A 26,679-nucleotide genomic window follows, 5' to 3' on the forward strand; every position below is an offset into this window, starting at 1 on the left:
CTCTGCTCATTTTTAAATTGAGTTATTTTTTGATGTTAAGCCGTATGAGCTATTTATATATTTTGGATATTAACTCTTAACAGATATATCATTTGCAAATGCCTTCTCCCATTCAGTAGGCTGCCTTTTCATTTTATTGACAGCTTCCTTTGCTATGCAAAAGCTTTTTAGTTTGATGTAGTCCAATTTGTTTATTTTTGCTTTTGTGTCCCTTCCCTGAGGAGATATATCCAAAAAAATTGCTAAGACCAATGTCAAAGAGCATATTCCCTATGTTTTCTCCTAGAAGTTTTGTGGTTTCAGGTCTTATATTTAAGTCTTTACTACATTTTGAATTTATTTTTATATATGGTGTGAAACAGTAGTCCAGTTTGATTGATTCTTTTGCATGTAGCTGTCCAGTTTTCCCAACACCATTTATTGACAAGGCTGTCTTTTCCCCATTGTATATTCTGCATCCTTTGTCATAGATTAATTGATCATAAGTGCATGGGTTTATTTCTGGGCTCTCTATTATGTTCCATGGGTCTATTTGTCTGTTCTCATGACAGTACCATACTGTTTTGATTATTGTAGCTTTGTAGTACAGTTTGAAATCAAGGAGCGTGACACCTCCAGCTTTGTTGTTCTTTCTCAAAATTGTTTTGGCTGTTCAGGGTCTTTTGTGTTTCCATACAAATTGTATAATTATAGTTCTAGTTCTGTGAAAAATGTCATTGGTATTTTGATAGGGATTGCATTGAATCTTTAGATTGCCTTGGGTAGTATGGACATTTTAACAATATTAATTCTTCTAAGCCAGGAGTATGGTATATCTTTCCATCAGTTTGTATTATCTTCAATTTCTTTCATCAGTGTCTTGTAGTTTTCTGGGTACATGTCTTTTACCTCCTTGATTAGATTTATTGTTAGGTATTTTATTCTTTTTGATGCAATTATAAATGGGATTGCTTTCTTAATTTCTCTTTTTGATTGTTCATTGTTAGTGTATAGAAACACAGAGATCACTTCACACTTATCAGAATGGCTATTATCAAAAAGATAACAAATAACAAGTGTTGGAGAGAATGTGGAAAAAAGGGAACCCTCGTGCACTGTTGGTGGGAATGTAAATTGGTACAGTCACTATGGAAAACAGTAGAAAATTTCCTGAAAAACTTAAAAATAGAACTACCATATGATCCAGCAATTCTACTCCTGGGTATGTATATGAAGAAAACAAAAACACTAAAGTGAAAAGATATGTGCACCCCTATGTTCACTGCAGCATTGTTTATAGTAGCCATGATATGAAAGCAACTTAGGCCCCATCAATAGGTGAGTGGATAAAGAAGATGTCACACACACACACACACACACACACACACTGGAATATTCCTCAGCCATAAAAATGAATGAAGATCTTGCCATTTGTGACAACATGGATGGACCTAGAGGGCATTGTCCTAAGTGAAATAAATCAGACAGAGAAAGACAAGTACCATATGATAGCACTTATATGTGGAATTTTAAAATAAAACAAATGAACAAGCAAAACAAAAGAGAAACAGAGTCAAAGATACAGAGAACAAACAGGTGGTTGCCAGACGGGAGAGGGGAAGGGGGATGAGAGAAATAGCTGAGGGACATTAAGAAGTACAAACTTCCAGTTACAAAACAAATGAGTCATGGGTACGAAATGTAGAGTGTGGGGAGTATAATGAATAATTATGTAATAACTTTGTATGGTGAGAGATGGTAAGTAGACTTATCATGGTGATGGGTATGAAATGTATAGAAATATTGAATCACTATGTTGTGCACCAGGAACTAACATAGTGTTGTAGGTCAATTATACTTCAAAAACAAACAAACAAACAAACTCTCAGAAAAAGAGATCAGATTTGTGGTTACCAGAGGCAGAAGGTAGAGGGGGGAGGGGGAATTGGATGAAGATGATCAAAAGGTACAAACTTCCAACTGTAAGATAAAAAATTACTAGGGATGTAATGTACAACATGATAAATATAATTAACACTGTTGTATGTTATACATTAAAATTGTTAAGAGAGTAAATCCTGAGTTCTCATCACAAGGAAAAAAATATTTATTTATTTATTTAATGTTGTATCTATATGAGATGATGGATGTTCACTAAACTTATTGTTGATAATCATTTCATGATGTATGTAAGTCAAATCATTATGCTGTACACCTTAAACTTATACAGCACTGTATGTCAATTACATTTCAATGAAACTGGAAGAAAAAAAAAGACAAATGATACAATTTAAAAATCGACAGCAGATTTGACTAAAGAAGATGTACAAATGGCCAAGAAGCAAAATGAAAGAACAAATGAAAAGATGTTCAACATCATTAATCATCAGGGAAATGCAAATCAAAACCAGAGTGAGATACTACTTCATACCCACTAGGATGGCTATAATCAAAGACAGATAATAACAAATGCCGGTGAGGATGTAGAGAAACTGAAGGCCTCATACATTACTGGCAGGGATGTTAACTGGTGCATCCGGTGTGGAAAACAGTTTAGCAGTTCCTCAAAGGGATAAATGCAGAGTTACCATATGAACCAGCAATTACATTCTTAGAAATCTACCCAAGAGAAATGAAAAAACATGTCTACATAAAGACCTGTATGCAAATGTTCATAGCAACATTATCTGGAATAGCCCCAAACTAGAAATAATCCAAATGTTCATTACTGTTGAATGTATAAACAAAATACGATATATATAAAGGAATACTATTCAGTAATTAAACAGATACATATTACAGCATGGATGAACTTTGAAATCATTATGCTAAGTGAGTGAAAGAGAGCTGACACAAAAGACTATGTATTAGCATATCTACTAAGATCAGGAACAAGACAAGGTTGCCCACTCTCACCACTTTTTTTTTTTTTTTTGTGGTACACGGGCCTCTCACTGTTGTGGCCTCTCTCATTGTGGAGCACAGGCTCTGGACGCGCAGGCTCAGTGGCCATGGCTCATGGGTCCAGCTGCTCCGCGGCATGTGGGATCTTCCCAGACCGGGGCACGAACCCGTGTCCCCTGCGTCGGCAGGCGGACTCTCAACCACTGCGCCACCAGGGAAGCCCTCACCACTCTTATTCAACATAGTTTTGGAAGTTTTAGCCACAGCAATCAGAGAACAAAAGGAAATAAAAGGAATCCAAATGGGAAAAGAAGAAGTAAAGCTGTCACTGTTTGCAGATGACATGATACTATACATAGAGAATCCTAAAGATGCTACCAGAAAACTACTAGAGCTAATCAATGAATCTGGTAAAGTAGCAGGATACAAAATTAATGCGCAGAGATCTCTGGCATTCCCATACACTAATGATGGAAAATCTGAAAGTGAAATCAGGAAAACACTCCCATTTACCATTGCAACAAAAAGAATAAAATATCTAGGAATAAATGTACTTAAGGAGACAAAAGACCTGTATGCAGAAAATTATAAGACACTGATGAAAGAAATTAAAGATGATACAAATAGGTGGAGAGATATACCATGTTCTTGGATTGGAAGAATCAACATTGTGAAAATGACTCTACTACCCAAAGCAATCTACAGATTCAATGCAATCCCTATCAAACTACCAATGGCATTTTTCATAGAACTAGAACTAGAACAAAAAATTTCACAATTTGTATGGAAACACAAAAGACCCCGAATAGCCAAAGCAATCTTGAGAATGAAAAACGAAGCTGGAGGAATCAGGCTCCCTGACTTCAGACTATACTACAAAGCTACAGTATCAAGACTGTATGGTACTGGCACAAAAACAGAAAGATAGATCAATGCAACAGGATAGAAAGCCCAGAGATAAACCCATGCACATATGGTCACCTTATCTTTGATAAAGGAGTTGGGAATGTACAGTGGAGAAAGGACAGCCTCTTCAATATGTGTTGCTGGGAAAACTGGACAGGCACATGTTAAAGTACGAGATTAGATCACTCCCTAACACCATACACAAAAATAAGCTCAAAATGGATTAAAGACCTAAATGTAAGGCCAGAAACTATCAAACTCTCAGAGGAAAACATATGCAGAACACTCTATGATATAAATCACAGCAAGATCCTTTTTGACCCACCTCCTCGAGAAATGGACATAAAAACAAAAATAAACAAAAATAAACAAATGAGACCTAATGAAACTACAAAGCTTTTGCACAGCAAAGGACACCATAAACAAGACCAAAAGACAACCCTCAGAATGGGAGAAAATATTTGCAAATGAAGCAACTGACAAAGGACTAATCTCCAAAATTTACAAGCAGCTCATGCAGCTCAATAACAAAAAACAAAACAACCCAATCCAAAAATGAGCAGAAGACCTAAATAGACATTTCTCCAAAGAAGATATACAGACTGCCAACAAACACATGAAAGAATCCTCAACATCATTAATCATTAGAGAAATGCAAATCAAAACTACAATGAGATATCATCTCACACCAGTCAGAATGGCCATCATCAAAAAATCTAGAAACAATAAATGCTGGAGAGGGTGTGGAGAAAAGGGAACACTCTTGCACTGCTGGTGGGAATGTGAATTGGTACGGCCACTATGGAGAACAGTATGGAGGTTCCTTAAAAAACTACAAATAGAACTACTATATGACCCAGCAATACCACTACTGGGCATATACTGTGAGAAAACCGTAATTCATAAAGAGTCATGTACCAAAACGTTCACTGCAGCTCTATTTACAATAGCCCGGAGATGGAAACAACCTAAGTGCCCATCATCGGATGAATGGATAAAGAAGATGTGGCACATATATACAATGGAATATTACTCAGCCATAAAAAGAAACGAAATTGAGCTATTTGTAATGAGGTGGATGGACCTAGAGTCTGTCATACAGAGTGAAGTAAGTCAGAAAGAGAAAGACAAATACCATATGCTAACACATATATATGGAATCTAAGAAAAAATGCCATGAAGAACCTAGGGGTAAGACGTGAATAAAGACACAGACCTACTAGAGAATGGACTTGAGGATATGGGGAGGGGGAAGGGTAAGCTGTGACAAAGTGAGAGAGTGGCATGGACATATATACACTACCAAACGGAAAATAGATAGCTAGTGGGAAGCAGCCACATAGCACAGGGAGATCAGCTCGGTGCTTTGTGACCACCTAGAGGGGTGGGATAGGGAGGGTGGGAGGGAGGGAGACGCAAGGGGGAAGGGATATGGGAACATATGTATATGTATAACTGATTCACTTTGTTACAAAGCAGAAACTAACACACCATTGTAAAGCAATTATACTCCAATAAAGATGTAAGAAACAAAAAAAAAGACTATGTATTATATGATTCCATTTACAGAAAATGTCTAGAATAGGCAAATCCATACAGACAGAAAGTTGATAAGTGATTGCTAGGGGCTGTGATGGACTGAGGTTGGGGTGAGGGAATGGGGGAGTCACTGCTTAATGGGCAGGAGGGAACTTTTGGGGTTGACAGAAATGTCAAAAACTGGATTGTGATGATGGTTACATGACTTTGTAAATACAATAACAATCACTGAATTAGATACTTAAAACATATTAATTTTATGGTATACAAATAACTTTTAAAATGTTTTAAAGGTTTAAAAAATGTTAATGCACTTAATATCCCAATTAAAAGAGACTGTCAGACTGGATAAAAAAGTAAGACTGAAGTACGTATATGCCATTTATTTAAACACAAAAACACAGATAAGTCAGAAAAAGAAGATAGAAAATTAAATAGCATGCAAAGTGTAAGTATAAGATTGTTGGAGTGGTTATATTAATTTCAGATAAAATAGACTTCAAAACAAAGTGAAAGAGGGACATTTTATGACAAAAGGTTGTTTCATCAGAAAGACATAAAAATCATAAATTAGTATGTGCTTAGTAACAGATACTCAAAAAACATGAAGCAAGAACTGATGGAATTAAAGGGAGAAATAGACAAAATCACCATATTATTTGGATATTTTAGTGGTGTTTTCTCAGTGGCTGACGGAATAATTAGTCAAAAAAATCAGAGAGGACACAGAATACAAAATAACATGGTTAAAGAAAGAACACATAAGCGAAATCAGAAAATATTTCGTACTTAATTATCATGAAAATAAACATCAATATTTGTAGGATGCAGGTAAAAAGGCTTAGAGGTACAAACATAGTTTTTAATGATTGTATTAAAAAAGACTAAATGTATAATATCAATGATATAAGGTTCTACCTTGGGGGACTAGAAAAATGAGAATAAATTAAACCAAAAGTATGTAAAAGTAAAGGAATAATGAAGATAACATAAATCAATAAAATAGGAACAAACGATAGGGAGAATTAACAAAGCAATACGGTGGCTCTTGGAAAGGACGAACAACATTGGTAAACGTTTAGCTAGACTAAACAAGAAAAAAAGAGAGCTAAAATTACTAATACGAAGAATCATCATTACAGAGATGATAGACATTATATGAAAAGAATAAGAGAATATTATGAATGACTTTATGACTGAACAATTGACAACTTAGATAAAATGTACAGATTTATTGAAAGAACCAGTAGAGGAAACAAAAATCTTACTAGCTCTATATATACATAAAAAATTGAATTTAATATCCAAAACTTTCTCATAAAATAAACTCCATTCCCAGACAGTTTGCCTAGTAAATTCTAGCAAACATTTAAGGTGGAAATAGCACTAGTACCACACAAACTCTTTGGTAAACCAGAGTTTTACAAAGTCATTACAAAACAAGAAAACTGTCGACCAATATCCCTCTTGAACCTAGATGCAAAACTTCTCAACATGATATTATTAAGCTGAAACCAGATATGTATGTATCAGTTACTAATTTATTGCTTCTCAGTTCTGAATGCATCCTTACATACAATACATGTTCTTGATTTAAGAATTTCTTTTAGCATTTTTCCTTTATAGCGAGTACAACATTAAACTTTCTCAGTAGCTGGTGTTGGAGGGACACTGCAGGAGAAAGAGGTTCTCTTGCTATTTCTGGCCCTAGCCAGGTCTCTGCTGTGTAGGTGTGAGGGCATCAGGTGGCACCAACCCTCAGGGCCCAGGACACGGTCCCTATGCCACCTTGCAGCCTCATCTTGGTGACAACCTTTCCATAGCCCTCTCAGCATAGTAAACCAGAGCTCCTGAATGACCTGCAGGAGGCCTCCTGTGTTCTGTGGGATCACATACTGAAAGTAAGTCTGAATGCCAGTGAAAGCAGGAAGACTTAAGAGCACCTAGATTGCATGCTTTCACTGGCACCTAGGCTTCCGTTGCACACTCACACCACCAGTTGCTGATTGCCGGCTCCCTTGCCTGCCTGTACTCTGGAAGGGTGGCCTATTGTTTGCTCAGCAACTCTAGACCAGCTCCTGCCTGGCTAAATCAGCAAACTTCTCTGATATCAGGTGGCTGAACCACTCTTTCTTCCAGATCTGAACCTCTTCCATGTTTATTCTTCCTTGGATACTCTGCCTCAGCCCTAGGGTACTATAATGAATTTCCTCATATCTTTTTTTAAATTTTGTGATGCATGAAAATTATATGAATTTCAACTTTCAGTGTCTAGAAACAGAGTTTTATTGGAACATGGCCACATATATTCACTTATATGTCTATGGTGGCTTCCATACTACAATGGCAGAGTTGAGTAGTAGCAACAGAGACGTATGTGGTGCTCTCATCATTTTGCACCACTGCTCAGCACATTACAAATTGTGGTGATACAGTTATTACTACCAGCATTTTGAATGTTACATACTGTCATTCCATAATATTTAAAACTTTTTTATTACCAGTGCATACCCATAATGTTGGAACAACAAAAGAGAAAAGTGGACTTAAGTGTCATGTGTTTAAGGCACAGAGGAGTATGGATTATTTTGTTATCAAATTAGATGGCAAAGCATTGTGTTTAAAATGCAATGACACTGTAGCTGCTCTGAAAGAATATTATATACATTAATTTCCTCATATCTCATAGTCACTCTTTTATCCTAGTTCCTAATTCTTTATATTAACTTTTCCCTGTTTAACCTACCATGTAGTATCTATCTCTTGACTGGGTCCATACACATGCACACACACACATATACATATATATATATGTGTGTGTGTGTGTGTATAGTAATAAATTATGATCAAGTACAGTTTATCCTAGGAGTGCAAGGTTGGTTTAACATTTGAAAATAACTTAATGTAATTTGCCATATCCATAGAATAAAGAAGAAAAATAATATGATTATTTCAATTGATAAATGAAGATAAAACATTTATCAAAATGTGATACCCATTTATGGTTAAAAAAACCTCTCAGCAAACTTGGAAGGGAAATTCCTTAATCTGATAGAAAACATCACTAAACCCTTACAGCTAATGTCATACATGGCAAAATAGTGAACACTTTCATCCTAAAGATGTCTGTTCTTGCCACTCTTATTTAACATAATAGTGGAGTGCTAAACAATGCAACAAGATAAGAAAAACAAATAAATAAGCATATAGATTGGAAAGGAAAGAATAAAACTGCCCCTACAACGTGATTGTCTATATAGAAAATTCCAAGAAACCTAAAAAATAAAAACTTCTCAGGATTAACGAATGACTTTAGCAGGGCTATAGAATAAAATGCTAATTTAAAGAGAAATAAATTGTTTTTATATAATGGCAGCAAATAATTGGAAAATGATATTAAAATTTTATTTTATAATACCATCAAAACATAAAAATACTTAGAAATAAAATAAACAAAAGATACACAAGATTTCTATCTTCAATAATATAAAACACTGATGAGAGAAATTAGATAAGACCAAATATATAGAAAGATCAGGTTCATGGATTGGAGGACTCAAAGCTGTTAGTTTGTCAGTTCTCACCAAAATGATCTATAGATTCAAAGCAATCTCAATCATAATCCTAACAGGCTTTTCCCTAAACATTGAAAAGCTGATTTTAAAATTTATATGAAAATATAAAGAACCTAGAACTAAGGCTGGCAAACTATGGTGTGTGGGCCAAACCCAGACTCCTGCCTGTTTTTGTAAATAATGTTTTATTGGAACACAGCTACACCCATTCATTCACGTATTGTCTATGGCTGCTGTTGTGTTTCCACACAGTACTGAGTAGTTGCAATAGAGACCATACGGCCTACAAGGCCTAAAATACTATTTGGCCCTTTACAGAAAAGTGTGTAAACCCCTGACCTAGAATATCCAAAATAATCTTGAAAAATAACAAAGTTGACAAACATATTACCTGACTTCAAGAATTACTATAAACCTGCAGTAGCCAAGACTGTGTGGAACTGTCATAAAGATCCACAAATAGATAATGGAACCAAACAGAGGGTCCAGAAACAAACTCACCTTTATATGGTCATTTGATTTTTGACAGAGTTTCAAAGGTAGTCCAATGGGGGAAAGGAAGGTCTTTTCAACAAGTGGTGCTATAACACCTGAGTATCCATGTGTATAAAACAGGAACTTCTACCTTTACCTCACAACATGTAAAAAATTAGTTTGAGATAGATCACTGACTTAGATGCAAAAGATAAAACCATAACACCTTTAGAAAACGTAGGAGAATATCATTATGTCATGGGGGTAGTCAAAGATTTCTTATGCAGGTCACAGATTCAATGATCATTAGGGAAAAAACTGATCAACTACATTTCATTAAAATTAAAATTTTCTGCTTATCAAACATCACAGTTAAAAAATAAATAGGTAAGCCACAGACTAGAAGAAAATATTCCTAAAACATATCAGGTAAGAACTGGTAACCAGGGTATATAAAGAACCCCTACAACTCAATAATGAAAAGACAATCCAGTGAAAAAATGGGCAAAAGATCTAACTAGATACTTAGCAAAAGAAAATATATGAATGGTCAACATGCACATGGAAAGAGGCTCAACATCATCAAATTAGAACCCCAAGGAGACACCCACCGTAATGGCTAAAGTTAATAAGACTGACACCGCCAAGTATTAACAAGGATGCGGAGTGGGTACAACTTTCATACACTGTTGATGTCCATGTAAAATGGAACAAGTACTTTAGTAAAAGTTCTGGCAGTTGCTAATGAAACTAAAAAGTCATCTACTCTACGATCCAGCAGTTCCATTCTTCGGTATTTATCTGAGTGAAATGAAAACACATATCTACAAAGATACTTATACATGAACATTCATGGAAGCTTTATTCATAATAACACCAAACAGGAAACAGCTCAGGTGTTTATTCATAAAAGAAGAGATCTGTTCCATGATCTGAATTTCTAGAACAGGCAAAACTAATCTATGGTGGTAAAAAATCAAAACAGGGTTTTCCTCTCAGTGTATGTGCAGGGTTGGACTGAGAAGGGGAATAAAGTTACTTTCTGTAGTGATGGTAATATTCGATATCTTGATAGGGGTTTGGGTTACATAGGTGTATGCATTTTTCAAAACTCAGCAAGTGTATATTCAATATTTATAACATCACTGTATGTATATTTTATATCAAAATTAAAGATCTGTAAACAAATATTGAACTTTAGACTTAAGGTTATAAATGTTGAAGTATATTAGGGGGACATATACTCATATCTGCAATGTACTTTCCAATGTATCAAAAATAAGATTAACTGATAGATAAACAGAGGGATAGAAAGATGGATAGATAGGTAATAAAGTAAGTATAGTAATATCTCAATGGTAGAATCTAGGTGGTAGGTATATGAGTTTTCTTGTAAATGCTTTTCAACTTTTCCGTATTATGAAAAATGTTCGTAATAAAATGTTTGGGAAAATATTGAGCACCTACTCATTGTTTTAGGCAATTGAGATATAAGAATGACTGAGGGAGAGTTTTCCAGTGGAGCTTATCCCAGGGAAGTGATTTAGTATTTATGTAGTTCCGACTACAGTCCAGGGGCAAAGACAGGGGCAACAATTTATTTTTATCTTCACAATTCAGTGTGAAGGAGAAGGCTTGAAATGAGTGGAGATGATGAGTTCAGTTTTGAATAAACTGTGCTTTATGATCCTACAAGATACTAGGTGGCAATACCTAGTAGACTATTGGATATACACAGGTCAGGAGCTTTGCATAAATCTGGGCAACAGTCAAATGTTGTTGTTATCATGCCTTTGGGTACCCTAGCTATTTGGTGACTGAGCACAATTTAATAACTGTGTTTTGTTTTTAAAATGTTTTCATTTTAAATGCTATGTGAAATATCTGTCCCCTCCAATCTAGCATTCCTTCTCTGTTGGCCTATTTATTATTCCATGGGAATTAAAATAAGAATGGAAATTGTACTAATAGAAAGCTATACAATAGTAATATTAAAATGTGACAGACATAGGATATTAGGAATTTTCATTACATTAGAAGACTAATATCTGACAAATACATTACACTGAGAGATAGTTCTTTGGTACTCACCTGATCATATAGAGCTCTTTATTCCATGGGTAGATATTTAAGACTGGCCCTACCCCAATCATGTGGTTGTGACATTCTCCAACATTTTCAATATATTCATGCTTCAATGGCACTTTGCTGAGGAGTTCAAATTCCTCAGGTGCCTTCTGAAGTACCTGTTCTGCTGCATAGAATCCATCTACTAGCAGTGTCCTGCCACCTGTTCCTTCATGCTTAAGACAGTGAAACACTTGAATGCTAAAGAGGGGGAAAAAATTAAATTATTCTGTTCAGTGGAGAAAAGAGAATATATCAAAATTTTAGAAAAAAAATATGAAATGATTATTGACTCCACTGTGTCATTTTCTTTTCACTAAGAAATAAATCTCATTTCCCAATTGTCTTCCCTTCATAGCCAGCTGTACTTTTTTGTGCTTTGAAATATTAATGCCACTACAGGTTCCTCCTAAGCATATTTAACATGTATTGATGGCTATATGTGACAGACCCAGGGAATACCATCATGAATAAGGTATAGTCTCTGTTTTAAAGAAGGCCAGTCTACTAAGAAGAGATGAAGCAAGTAAGTACCAACAGGCACTATAATAAAGTTGTATACAAGATACAGTGGAGCCATAAACAGAGGAAATTATTGTAGTGGTGTGTTGTATAGAGAAATGTTTTTGGAGGTGGATGAGAATGGTTTTGCTTAGTCTTAAAGAATGAGCAAGAGTTGGGCTGAAATGAGATTGAGGTGAGGAGAGGGCATTCCAGGCCCCCCCCCCAAAAAGAAAAAGTATGACCAAAGATATCAACGTAAAACAACGAGTTTAAACTGAGATGGGAGATGAACTGGTGGGAAGCAAGATGACAAAAAACATGGAAAACAACTTTGATAACTGAAATAGCAGAGAAAAATACTGAGGGGTTGAGCTTAGAGATGGGTTTTATAGAAAAGAGGACACAGCTAAGCAACATGACAGAGGACGAAAACCAGGCAAATATCTAGAATGCCTGCAGGTTTTTCACCTGGACAACCTGACAAATAATGCCATCTGCCAAGAGAACACAGGCAGATGCATAATTGGATGATAAAAAGGGGGTGAGAGGGGTTGAGGAAGAGGTTCAGTTTAAGGACATGTTGAAATAGTTGAGTTATATATGGCTGAAAATTTAACAGGAAAAGGAAATGCAACTATTAATGGACTGGAAAACTAAAGTAAAAATTTCAAATTAACAAGGGGAAAATAAAATTAATAGTAATTTAGGAAAAAAGAAGAAATAAGGAAAAGTAAACAACAAAGTAAAATAAGTAATAAACATAAATAAAGATAGAAGGAATAAAATCAAGGAGAACCTAGGGTAAATACAATTAAAATGAGAAAGGTCAGTTCTGGCTATGTTGACCTTTCTGTGAAATTTCTAGGTTAGGATTACTTAGTAGCCAGTTGAAGATGTTTACCTTAGAAGAGAGGTAGATTTTGTAGTCGTCTGTAGGTGATAGCTAAAGCCAAGAGCATGGAAGAAGTCATTTGGAGAGATCATTTCAAGTAAGAAAAGAGGGAGAAGGAGAAAACCTTGAGAAACAACAATATTTATGACATGGACAAAGGAAAATAAGCTGGCACAGGAGACTGAGGAAAAATGGCTATAGATATAGAAGGAAAACTAGAAAAGAAAGGATATTTAAGAAGAGGTAGTGGTAAATGGCCCCAGGGGTCAAATAAGATGAAGACTGAAAGGTACACACTGGGTATGGCAATAAGTTAGTTGCTGGTGACTTTGGAGAGATTAATTTTAATTGGGAGGGGGGTGGATAAACTAGCTGACTACAGGTTTGAAGAATGAATGAGAAGTGAGAATGAAAAGACACTGAATGTAGACAATTATTTCAATAAGTTTAGCTGTGAAGGTGAGGAGTAAGGCGGGGCTGTAACTAGAAGGAGATAGAGTCAAAGGAAGTGTACAAAAGTAGAGATTTAAGAAATGAGAAGCTGATAGGAAGGAGTCAATATGTATGGAAGGCTGAAGATACAGGAGAGAGAAATCCCCAAGGAGGTTGGAAAGGATGAGATCCTGAGCAAAGGTAGCTTTAGAAAGCATAAGGCATATAACGATGATGATGATGATGACGACAATGGCTAAAATGATAATAATAATAGCTAGTATTTATTGAACATTTATTATGTTCTAGGAAGTATGCCAAGTGCTTTAAATACATCATGTAACTTAATCCCTAAGCAATACAAATGGACAGGTTTTATTACTAGTCCCATTCTACAGATGAAGAAACTGAGGCACAGAGAGGTTAAGTTATTTTCCAAGATCACAAAGCTAACCTATGTTCCAGTTGGGATACAAATCCAGGTCTGGTTGATTCCATAGCCTGAACTCTTAACCACTCTCATTATACTGCTCATGTACTTGGTCCTTGCCATTGATTAGAAAGGGTTAAATTAAAGGCACAGACAACTGTGTATCTCTGGTAGTGGTCAGAGAGAAAAGAGCTAGTCAATATTTGAACCTCAACCCCTGTCCAACTGTTTCTCATCCCATTTCCTCATATTCTTCCTTCTGCGTCCTGTAGAATGAGGATGCAGGGTTTTTTGTATATCCATAACATTGAGCAGGATGTCAAAAAGATGCTTTATTCTTCCTCCTCTGAACCAAATATTCTTAGGTTCCAAACCCTTAAAGGAAATCAATGTATCATGTCAAATAATTACTATTTCTTTTCTGTGGTGAGAAGATTTAAGATCTACCCTCTGTTAGCTACTGGTGGTAATAATATTACAGTATACGACCATATCAAATCAACACATTGTACACCTTATATTTACACAATGTCATATGTCAATTATATCTCAATAAAGCTGCAAAAAAGTATGGTATACGTTATCTTTGACTCAATAGCTCCGGAGTCTATGTAATAAGGTTATTTTTCATTCATTCCTCCTCTCCAACTTCTTGTAAATTGGATTTAAATTCCTCTTACTACCATACCCAAAGTAGCTGTGTTTGGAAGATTGACCCCTTTGCAATATAATAACTAAATATGAAAAACTGTACAAATTCCCAAACTAATGGTTAATCAATACATTTTTGGTAAGTTATTTGTAATTACTTTGAGAAAAATGTAAATTAAACAAAATTTACATCCATTTATGTAGTAAGGTAGATTTTCAATCATTTCAAAAATTTTATTCCTATAAGTCTAAAGAAGACTGAGCTAGGGTGTTTAAAAGTGATCATGTTTCTATGGAGAAAAGAAACAGTCACACAAATCAGCAGCAGCAGATATGATCTTGGTTCAAATAAAACAGAGAATGATTAAGAAACTATTCAAGACCATCACACGTAATGATCCCACTTTGGAAAATTCTAATCCACCTACCCACAGGGCTCTTGAAAATAGGTAGTGTCAGTGTGCCGATCCAGAGCTAGCTTGGTGTATGCAGTGTCACCCCTGGAGAAGTCTGAAGTGAAATACCACATCCTCCCATAGATGGTTTCTCTGTCAAATGAAGTATAGGAAACCTTTCATTCTTATCATTCAAAACTCTTTCCAATACTTTCTTTAATTATTCACAAATAACAATAGATTGTTTGGCTCCAGATTTCCATCTATAAGGTAAATATGACAGTTGAACACATCACCAGTCTAAACAATTCCTCCACTGAGTAATATTCTAGGAAGCTGGGGGGAAAAGGGTGAAAGGATAATATAGTTTGAAAGCTTAGGGAATCATCCCACTCTGTTTATGTTTCTACTTTTAATAGCTTTCACACTCAAACTTCTGTCCTGCACTCACCTTCCTCACATAGAAAAAGATGTTTTTGGGTAGCTGCTTTTAGAAGTGATTAATGTAGATCTTCACCCATCTTTTAGACATGTAGGAATAAGAAAAAGAGAAAGGATAGTTTATATTAGCAAGTATTTAGTGAGAGTTGCTGTACCACTGTTATTGTATCTCTCCTTGAGGAGAGATACAATAACATCATGGGTTTTGATTTCATAGTTATTTTCCTAGTAGGCTCAGATCTGACTAAAGGTCACTTTAATTCTTTAGCTTTCAGAGTTCATCTTATTCTCTGAACCCTCAAAATCCAAACAGGAAATGGTCTTCCTTTTGAACTATAACCTCTAAAGTCCTGTCAATTTATTGCTTACTAGCACAGCTTTTTTACTTGAAAGTTCTCAAACTGTGTTTGAAACTGAATGGTTCACAAATGTTAATTATGCTCTACTAGGATAGGGCAAATGACCCAGCATACTGTCTGCTACACAATGAGCTATATCTGGCTCTTATGAAATAAAAGGAAAGTACTAATTATAACAAAGTTGGTTTACATCACATTTAATACTACAGAAGATAAATCTATATACTACCTAGAAATGCAATGGAAAGAACATTGTATTTAGGATCAGGAAACCTGAGCTATCTGAATCCCAGTTCTACTGCTTACTAGCAGAGCAGTCCTGGGCAAGCCACTTAATACATTTGAGCCGTAAGAGCCTCATCAGTAGAACAGGAGATAAAATACACACTTATCAGGATTACTATAATGACCAATGAAAATAACGGATTTGAATATGCTGGTTAAATGCTATACAGTATAAGGCAGTAGTATTAACAACCAGGCTCTGAATTAAGCCTTAGGAATAACAGAAGGTCAAAAGTAGATGATCTTTAGACACCATCTTATTCAATCCTGTTACTGATCAGATAGGAAAATAGAGGCTACTGGGGCGGCGGGGGTGAGGATTGAGGGTAGGGGTGTGTGTGTTATGCAGTTGTCTATGTTTACCCAACTGCTTGATGGTAGAACTCAGACTACTATCTGGTTCTCTTTACTCAGTTAGTGCTCTTTCTAGCGTACAATGACTAACTCCTACTTTGAGCATCACTGGGCTCGAAAAAAATACCAATGACTTTGAAGTCTTCACCATATTAAACATGTAAGTGTCTTTAGAGATTAGAAATCTGGGCTTCAGATAAAGCACTATAAATGGGAATCCCGTTATTCAGGCCACAAAATATTCTGGAAAAACGAGGGTGACCATACTTGTCACTGGAAATTAATTTCTGCAGATTTCAGGAAACTAATGACTTACCTGATCAAGCTGATCCTTTCTGCCAACTTCTCTGTGTGTTCCTGAGTAGGAGGGACATTTTCTACAAAAGCAATTCCATACAGCAGAAAGTTTTGTAGAAAGTTCTTCAGTCCCTCCTTGGTTTCTAAGAAGCTCTGGAAATCTACAGATGGAACTTGGGCTTGCTGGTAGATTTCAGCATTCCATAAGATTCTAGGCTGGATGACCTTTTGTTTCTGCCCTTCATAGCTGTTTTTCACCAGCCAATCCAAATCATATCTAGTCACATGACCATCTGGCCCTTTTAAGGGAAAAATAAAAGGCATTAAAAATAATAATTATAAAGGGCTTCCCTGGTGACGCAGTGGTTGACAGTCTGCCTGCCGATGCAGGGGACGTGGGTTCGTGCCCCGGTCCGGGAAGATCCCACATGCTGCTGAGCGGCTGGGCCCATGAGCCATGGCCGCTGAGCCTGCGCGTCCGGAGCCTGTGCTCCGCAGCGGGAGAGGCCACAATGGTGAGAGGCCTGCGTACCGCAAAAAAAAATAATAATAATAATAAATAATAATTATTATAAATACTGCCAACAATTTACTGGTTAAGAATGATGTCATCTGTAGATTAGAGCAATTTTATTTAAGAAGAAAAATAAAAGGTTCAAAAATAAATGCTTCCAAAGAAAGGAAAAACAAAGAGTAACTAAAAGAATACCCTGTTTTGGAAAGGGGCAAACCATTTTTTTAAAACAATTGTCCTTTAAAAGAGTACCCCAAAGAAGACCAAGTCTCCTGTCCACTCACAAGTGAAAAAGAGTGTGGTCTCATCCAGACGAATGGTCTTTGGCTGGATACATAAATCCACACTGGCAGTGTCTAGGCTGCGCTGGTGAGTCTTAGAGTTGTAGCAAGATGCTGAGAGGCAGTGGTCTCGAAGCCAGACATAATCGAAGCGCATCACGGTGTTAGCATATTGCAGTTCTAAGGGAAAGATCACACTCTTTTATATTATTATATTATTTTACATTATTTATTTAGGAAAACTAAAAAATCAGGATCCAGAAAACTTCCTTCAAAAAGTCTTCTACCAAGAAATAAGCTGCGAGCAATGAGGGGGACACTAGCCCCTACTAGATATTAAAACATAGTACAGAACTTCTATGATTAAAACAGTGTGATGTTGGTATAGGAAAAGGCAGATAAAACAACAGAAGAGTATAAAAAGTCCAAAAATATACATGAATGCATATAGAAATTTGGTATGTAAAAAGTGGCAGGTGTAATCACTGTGGAAAATATGAATTTTTAAATAAATGGTGTTGGGACAACTGATAATCATTTGCAAAGAGATAAAATTGAGTCCATACCTCATATTGTCACTGGGTGTCCATGATAAACTCAAAACAGATCAGAGTTCTAAATTTGGAGAATGAAGCCATTCAAGTATATAAAAAGAAGACATGGATAGAGGATATAAAGGAGGTCCTTGTACCATTCTTGCAACTTTTCTGTTAGTTTGAAGATGTATCAAAATAAAAAGTTAGCAAAAAATCAAACTTTCTTATACATCAGGTTATTCATTTAGACAAGGTAAATAAAAAGGAGTTCAAATTTATAAGAGGAACAAAAACTATAAAGTGTCTGGGAAAAAATGAAAACGGGGAAGACTACTATGGAGAAATCTATAAAACTATCCTGAAAGACTTGAAGGAAACTTGAATGGAGAAATATGCTCACAGATGGGCAGATTCAATAATGAAAAGATAGGAATTCTCCCACAAATTAATACACAAAACTCCATGTACTTCCAATCCAAATCCCAGTGAAAATTTTCATGTACTGGACAGGCTAATTCCAAGAATCATACTCAGAATTAATAAAGTAACAATTTTGAGAAAGAAAAAGAAAGGCATGGAGGGGAAGTCTTACTATATATAAAAATGTATTATAAAGCTACAGTCATTTAAAAAGTATGATATTCATGCAGAATGGACCAAGAGATCAAGGGGACAGAATAGAGTCTCAAAACAGACTCAACTGTACATGAAAATATGGTATACGTTAAAGGTGGCATTTTGTAATAGTGGTGAAAAGATAGATTACTCAATAACTAGTTTTGGAAAAATGAATTTTGAAAAATTGATTCTAGAGTCACGTCAGCCTCAACAGTAAACTACTGATAGAGTAAAATATAAAAAATAAAACCATTATATGTTGACAACTTTGAGGTAGGAAAAGCCTTTCTAATATGACACAAAAATCATAAAATACAACTTGTGTGTATGAAAATAAAAACCTTCTGTTTTTCAAACAATGCAAAAAACAAAGTTAAAAGACAAGTAACAGGAAAAATCTTTTTAACGTAAAAGGGTTAATACCCAGGATATAGAATAAATCCTTGTGATCATTAAGATAAAAACTCAATAGAAAAATGACCAAAGGATATCAATAGGAAAGTCACCAGAATTGACCAGTAAACACATGAACTCTTCTAACCTTAGTAGTAATCAGAGAAATGGGTATTAAGATATCATTTTCTATCCATCGGAGTGACAAAAATTTTAAAGTTTGATTAAAACGTGTTTTCAAAAGATGTGGAGAAATGCATACTCTCAAACATTGGTAATGTGAGTATAACTTGGTGAAGACACACTGAATGGCAATCTGGAAGTTTCTATGAAAATAATAAAAAATATGTATATTTATTGCTTGACCCAGAAATTCACCTCTCAGTACTTACCTTATAGAAATCGTCACATATGAAGAGGTATGCACAAGGATATTCATAATAGTTTTGTTTATAATAGCAAAATAATTAGAAAATAAGACTAAATGTCCGTCAGTGGGGGAAGTTGAGGAATAGCTGAATAAACTGTGGTGTATCTACAATGAGATCCTAATAAACAGTTTAAAAATGCAGTGTATCTGTACTCCTCAAATTGACTTTGTACAATGTTATCATTCTCACTTTAAGGACAGAAAACTAAAGCTCAGAGATGTTAAATAACTTTGTAAGATCATATAATCATTAGGTGGTGAACCTAGGATGTGAACTCAAGTTGCCCAACCCCAAAGTCCTATGCTAGTGTTTCTCAAAGTGTAGTCTTGGGAATCTCTGAAGGTGAGGCTTCAGGAAAGGCAGAGTAAGGAGCTTGGAAAATCCTCTGCCCCAATAACAATGATAAAACTGGACAAAATTACCAATAACAACCATTTTAGGACCTGGAAATTGACCAAAGACTTACAACAAATTAAGAAGCATTTAGTCAAGAAAAACTATTGAACCTTGGGTAAGAACAGTGCGAATCTGTGTGTTTTAGCTTGGGGTGCTTCCACTCCCTACCCCACCCCCACAAGCTCCATCAGCAATAGTTCTACCAGGGCAGGCAAGCCAAGAAAGCCAGCAGCTTTGCTGCTGAAGGGGACTAAATTTATTTGGAGCAGAGCACATAAAAACTCCATGCCCCTGGGTGTTGAATACAATCAAGGAAGGCACACCGGTTGGGACAAGCAATAGATCTGCAGAACAGCCAGAAATCTATCAAGGGGATCAAGGGAATGAGACAGCTATAGTGGGCCTTGGAAAGCCCCCTCACATCCCCGGTGTTCGGTAAGGCTGTGTGCACAATAAGGAGAGATTGGAAAGGGCCCTAGTTATCTACATGGCCCTGGAGGAATGTGAGGCACAGTGGAGACATGTGAAGAATGGCAGAAACTGAAAGCCTGGGCAGACTTATAGACAGCCTCAACTTTGTGTGCCCCAATCCACACACACATCCATTGGCAAAAGGTGGAAGCCTTACTGGCTTAAGGTTTTTAGCTTAACCTCTAACCGATTGTTAGCTGGCCACTAAACTATACCAGGGTTTCTCAAACCTTGGTACTATGGACATCTAGGGCTAGATAATTTCTTGTGCATTGTAGGATGCTTAACAGCATCCCTAGTCTCCACCCACTAGATGCTAGAAGCATCCTCCTCGCCAGTTGTGACAACTAAAAATGTTCCCAGACATTGCCAAGTGTCTCCTGTGGTGGCAAAATCCCCCAGTTGAGGACCACTGAGTTATGCTGACCCCTGTGATACACAGAAGCCACAGTTAAAAACGAATCACTCCAGAGAAGTCAATAAACAAATAAACACAACACACGTACAGCAACAATCCCCCTGCGAGCTCAGAAATCAGTTTCTATAAGATATAACCTAAAATGTCCAGATTTTCAGCAAAAAACCCTGAGATACATATAGAAACAGAAACGAGTGACCCATGCAGTCCATACAAACTGTCTGAGAAGAGTATTACAAGAAATCCTATTGTCTAAGACAGGCATGCTGCCAGTAGGTAGCTTATTACCTGGGAGGAAATGCCTTTGCCTTCTAACAGCCTTGGGAGAGAAGCAGAGTGGACCACTGGGACGTCACTTCCATGTACCTATAACATCTTCTAGTTATGAGTCAAAAGTTGGTGTTGAATGCTTGAAAATCCAGACACTGAAGTTAACTGAAAGAGTCCCTGATATAGCAACTGCTGATACTGTGGAATGGGGCTATTATTTGGTGGTGATCTGAAGTTGGAGTTCTTGACCTAGGATCCATGGAATGATATGTAAAACTCTGTGTGTGTGTGTGTGTGTGTGTGTGTAGTTCTGTATTTTTCTGTAGAGAGGATCCATAGCTTGCAACAGAACTTCTACGAGATTCATAAACTAAAACTATTGAGAACCACTCCCTTAGAGTGATGAAAGTGATTAAGTACCACCAACCCTCATTCAGATTGGTCATTACGCTGAGGTAATCCAGGGTTTTGACAAGCTCTTGCACACGCAGTTCCCTCTGACCAGAACATTCATCCTTACCTTCTCACTCTTTTTCCCTTGCCTAATTCATATTTAAATACTCATGACTCTGCTCAAATCCTGTAGGCAGTCATTTACAACTCTTTAGTTTGGGTTAGGTAACTCTCCTCCTTGTTCTTATAGCACTCCATATACTGTCTAAAAGCATTTAACACACTGTCTTGTAACTGCGTGTTTGTTTTTGCCATAAGACGGTGCCTTGAGGATAGGGGATGTGTCTTCTCCATCACTGCATGCTGGCTCCTGGTACTTGCTCATTCAGAAATGAGAATGATCCTGTCATCAAAACTATGAATGACCTCCTCCTGCCCTGTCAGATGGGTGAGAAGTTGCCAGGCACACACTGTGCAGCAGTGGAATAATTTGTACTATGGGGATGGACTCATATCTTAAAAAGCTCCAAAAAATCCCCTTTATTTTAGTCAAGTTGGTATGCTTACTGTCCTTTCCATGGCTGGAATTCATTATTACCTCTGCTCTTGCCATTTTTCTCCTTAAAATTATAGGCTCCTCTAATTAAATGACCACCTTTTCTTTCAAAATCTAGCTAAAAATTAATTTAATTCAAGGAAGCTTCCTTGACTAACCCTACATTTCCTTTGAAATTAAGTAGTTGGTATGTATCAATTTAATTTGCATTTGCATATGGCATAAGCTATTTATGCTCCTTATATTTATTTACTCATTTTATGTTTTATGTTTACATTAAGGTAGGGACTATGTCTTCCATCTTTGGTTCTGTATTAAGTTGACACCGAACAAATGCTTATTAATTAGGTCTTGCCAAAATGTCAATACAGAAGAGAAACTTAGGACTCAACTCATTTCTCTTGTAACCTACATTTAATCAATCACCAAGGTTTGTTACTTCCGCCTCCTATATCACTCTGAAATCCACCTGACCTCTCCATTTCCACTTTTTTCTCCTGCCACCTTCAGCCAATCATCATCTCTAACAGCGGGCCTCTATAAAGCAATTTTTAAAATCAGAGTACTAAAATCAGATTGAACTTTGGAAAAACTGCTCTAGTTTCTAGATCATCAAGGTATCAAGGCAAGGCTATAGTAATCCTGGTAGGATAGTTGCCTCATTGCTGCTTTGAAGCTCATGCTATCCTATGTAACTCTGAACTTCTTAATTACTCTCATCATGTATCTCCTGAGTCACTTTATTTTTAAATAAATGAAGATCAGTTTACTGTCTTTTACTGTCACCCCATCATCATTCTTGGCAGCTTAATCATTATTAATTGTAATACCTTCATAATTTTCATTTCAAACACCCTATACTCTGACTACCTGTTGTTCCTTTTCCAGCTCAATTATTCAGGCACTCTTCACTGTAATAATCCTTCAACTACACAAAAAGCTCCAATCCATTGACCATAAGCTCCTTTTTGTTATCCATCATCTTGCCTCCTTTAATGTCTTCGATTCCCTCCTTACAGGGCCCACCTTCCACGATCCATCATTTTAATTAATTCCTTGCAAACACCCTTAACTCCCTTGCCCCCCTATCTCCCTCTGCCATGCTTCCCTGACAAAGCTCTGACCCGGATACACTCAGGTCCACACCTCCTCTGTGCCTGCAGCCAAGCAGCTAAACATTGTTAGAGAAAAAAATTTAAACTGTATTGGTTACTTTCATTTTAAAATCATCACCGAAATAACAAATGAGTACTCAACGCTGCCAAACAGTCCTTGCATAATGTCTTAGTAAAATCACTTACTCAGTCTCCAAGAACACTATTATACATAGTCTCTTCTCTCCTCAAACTGCCAACACCACCTCTCCCTTCCCACTTGCAACTGATTACCTTGCTTACTCCTTCAAAGGGAATATGGAAGCCATTAGAAGACAATCTCCACAAACCCGTGCTCCACATCCACCCACTTACATGCATCTGTGCCCATATATTCTGCCTTCCTTCTTGTTACTATGGTTGAAATATTTGTGCACTTAATCAAGGCCAACACTCTCATTTATGAATCAGATCCTATCTCTTTCCTACTCAGGTACTACACTTCTGAAATTTTTCTATCCCCCTCTTTTGCATCATCAAATTTTCCCCTCCTACTGGATCATTCTCATCAGCGAACATGTTGCAATGTCTTCCACCTTAAAACAATATTCCCCCTCCACTACCACTCCACCTCATTTTCCCTTTCATAGTGAAACTTATGGCTTGAGGTTTCCACTACCTCTCTGTTAATAAATTTGTTTTAAATTTTAGAATGATTTTAAGTTTACAGAAAAGTTGCAAATACAAGAGTTCCCATATAGCCATTGCCCAGTTTCCCTTATTACTAATACCATATATTAGTATGGTAAATTTGTCACAACTGATGAATGAATATTGATACCTTATTTATTAATTAAATCCCATAATTTATTTGAATCTTATTAGTTTTCCCCTAATGTCTTTTTTCTGTCCCAGGATCCCATCCAAGACCCACATTACATTTAGTCATGTCTCCTTAGGCTCCTCTGGGCTGTGACTTTCCTTGTTTTTGATGACCTTGACAGTGTTGAGAGGTACTGGTCAGGCATTTTGTTAGAATGTCCCACAATTTGGGTTTATCTGATGCTTTTATCATGGTTAAAGTGGGGTTATAAGTTTTGGCGAAGATAGCCACAGGAGTGAGGTGCCCTTCTCACCATATCCTATCACTGGTACATGCTATCAAAGGTAGTGTTTGCTACATTTCTCTACTTAAGTTACCCCACCCTCCTTCCATATTCTATTCTTTGGCAGCAAATCACTAAGTGCAGCCTGCATTCTAGGACTGGGGACTTAAGATCCACCTCCATAGCTGGGGGAGGAGGAATATCTACATAAATTATTTGGAATTCTTTTGTATGGGACATTTATATGTACTCTCCCTATTTATTCATATATCAGCATGGATTCATTTATTTTATACTTTTGGTTATAATCTGATATTATATTATTTATTTTCTTGCTCAAATTGTTTCAGCTTTGGCCATTAGAAGCTCTTTTAGTTAGCTCCTGTGTCCCTTTAACATTGCCTCATCATTTTTTTGAGCACTTCCCTACTTTCTGGGACTTCAAGATTCTCCAGGCTCATCTTGTATTTTCTCTGACCCAGCTCTAGAATAGTCCATTTTTCTAAGGAGCCCTTGGTTCCTTTTCTTGGAGCATGGTATTAGAAACCAAGATCTGGGTGTTCTCATTTCCACTGTGGTGTCATTGTTTCCAGGACCTCTCAGTGGCTAGAGCTAGGAAACATACTAATCTATGTGTAAAAACGTATCTATACAGTCGACCCTTTAACAACATGGGTTTGAACTGCACAGGTCCACTTACACACAGAATTTTTTTCCATAGTACATGCTATGGTACTACACAGTCTGTGGTTGGTTGAATCCGAGAATGTGGAAATGTGGATACAGAGCAACTGCAGCAGGGAAGAGCAAAATCAGACTCCATGCTGGATCTGTTTCTTTTATTTTAACCTTTGCTCTCTGTTGTTTTTCGTTACTATAATCACTAAAAGGATGCTGTCTATAGCTACTGGCATACATAATGGTCTACCTTGGGGAACCCTGCCCCTCTGCCTGAATGTTAAACTAAAGTGCCTTTGTTCAGCTCACAGGGAAACATCCTGACCCTGCCCACCAGTGAATGGCTGCAAGAAAGAAGAAATTAACACATCCCCTCCCCGAGGCTGGTCAAACCAGGAGATGTTTTGCAAGACTTGTGGCCTTTTTAGTTTACTTCCTCATCTCCTCCCCCTCTCTGTTCTATAAAATAAACTGGCATCCAGACCCCAATAAGATGATACTCTAGGACATTAGTCCACCATCTTCTCAGATGCCTGGCTTTCCAAATAAGTCACTGTTCCTTGCCTCAACACCTCATCTCCTGATTTATTGGCCTGTTGTGCAGCGAGCAGAGTGAGCTTGGACTCAGAACTGAGTATAGAGGGCAATCTACAAGTTATATGCGGATTTTTGACTGCACAGAGGGTTGGCACCCATAACTCCTGCATCGTTCAAGGGTCAACTGTAATTATTTCTGCATCTATACATCTGTATCTATATTAGGCTAAACATGAGTTTATACTGATGTCTTCAACTATAATCCAGTACCACATGACTCATTCTAGCATTTCCCCTATACTTATGGGTAACCACACTCTCCAGACCCCTAGCAACCACTGATTTGTTTACTGTCCCTATAGTTTTGCCTTCAACAGAACGTCATGTCATTCCTTCTGATTGCTGAATAGTATTCCAGTGTATGGATGTACTATAGTTTGTTAATTAACCTATTGAAGGATATTTTGATAGCTTCCCACTTTTGACAATTATGAATAAAGTGGTTTTTCATGTGTGGGTTTTTGCTGTGGACATAAGTTTACAAATCAGTTGGGTAAATACCTAGGAGTGCAACTGTTGACAAGTCCATGTTTAACTTTATAAGAAACTACCCAATTTTCTTCCAGAGTGGCTATACTATTCTTGTATTATTACCAGCAATGAATACAAGTTCCTATTGCTCTGCATTCTTGTCAGCATTAAGTACTGCCAGGTTTTTTTGGATTTTAGTCATTCTAATAGGTGTATAGTAGCATCTCATTGTGGCTTTAATTTGCATTTACCTAATGAAATCATGTTGAGCATGTTTTCATATGCTTATTTGCCATACTTTTGTCCTCTGGTGAAGTGTCTGTTCAGATCTTTCTACCCTTTTAAAAATTGGGTTATTTGTTTTCTTATTGTTAAGTTTTAAGAGGTTTTTCTAAAATCTGCATACAAACCTTTTCTCAAGCATGTGGTTTGCAAATATTTTCTCCGCGTCTGCGTGGCTTTTCTTTTCATTCTTTTAACAGTGTCTTTCACAGAGAGAATGTTTTGAATTTTGATAGAGTCCAATTTACCATTTTTTTCCTTTATGGATTAAGCTTTTGAAGTTGCATCTAAGAACTCTTTGCTTAATCCAAGGTAACAAACATTTTCTCATACAAGTTTTACAGTTTTGCATTTTACAGTTAGGCTTATGACCAACTGTGAGCTATTTTTCACACAAAGTCTGAGGCAGGTGTGAACATTTTGTTTTGTTTTGCTCTTTTGCAACTGTTCTAACACCACCTGTTGAAAAAAACAGTCCTTTCTCCACTGAATTGACTTTGCTCTTTTGTCAAAACTCAGTTTACCATATCTGTGTGCGTCTATTTCTGGGCTCTCAATTTTGTTCCACTGTTCTATGTATCTATCCTTCTGACAACACCACACTGCCTTGATTGTAGTTGATCCTTGAAC

The 26,679-nt window shown here is 36.7% G+C and overlaps 1 protein-coding gene across 2 annotated transcripts in view; it reads right to left on the minus strand.

The window, feature by feature from the left end:
- The window catches only part of TMLHE (trimethyllysine hydroxylase, epsilon), a 68,302-nt gene that overhangs the window by 16,793 nt on the left and 24,830 nt on the right, over positions 1-26,679 (minus strand). Inside the window, exons 3-6 of one of the 2 annotated variants that reach the window (XM_082864656.1) lie at positions 17,343-17,519; positions 16,564-16,843; positions 14,842-14,961; positions 11,469-11,705 (exon numbers count right to left, since the gene is read on the minus strand). In XM_082864656.1, coding sequence (XP_082720782.1) covers positions 11,469-11,705; positions 14,842-14,961; positions 16,564-16,843; positions 17,343-17,519 — 814 coding nt within the window. The remainder of the gene's footprint in view (positions 1-11,468; positions 11,706-14,841; positions 14,962-16,563; positions 16,844-17,342; positions 17,520-26,679) is intronic. The other variant, XM_082864657.1, reaches the window with a different exon arrangement.

This window comes from Leucopleurus acutus (genome assembly GCF_964270905.1).
Source record: "Leucopleurus acutus genome assembly, chromosome: X".
Classification (NCBI taxonomy): Eukaryota; Metazoa; Chordata; class Mammalia; order Artiodactyla; family Delphinidae; genus Leucopleurus; species Leucopleurus acutus.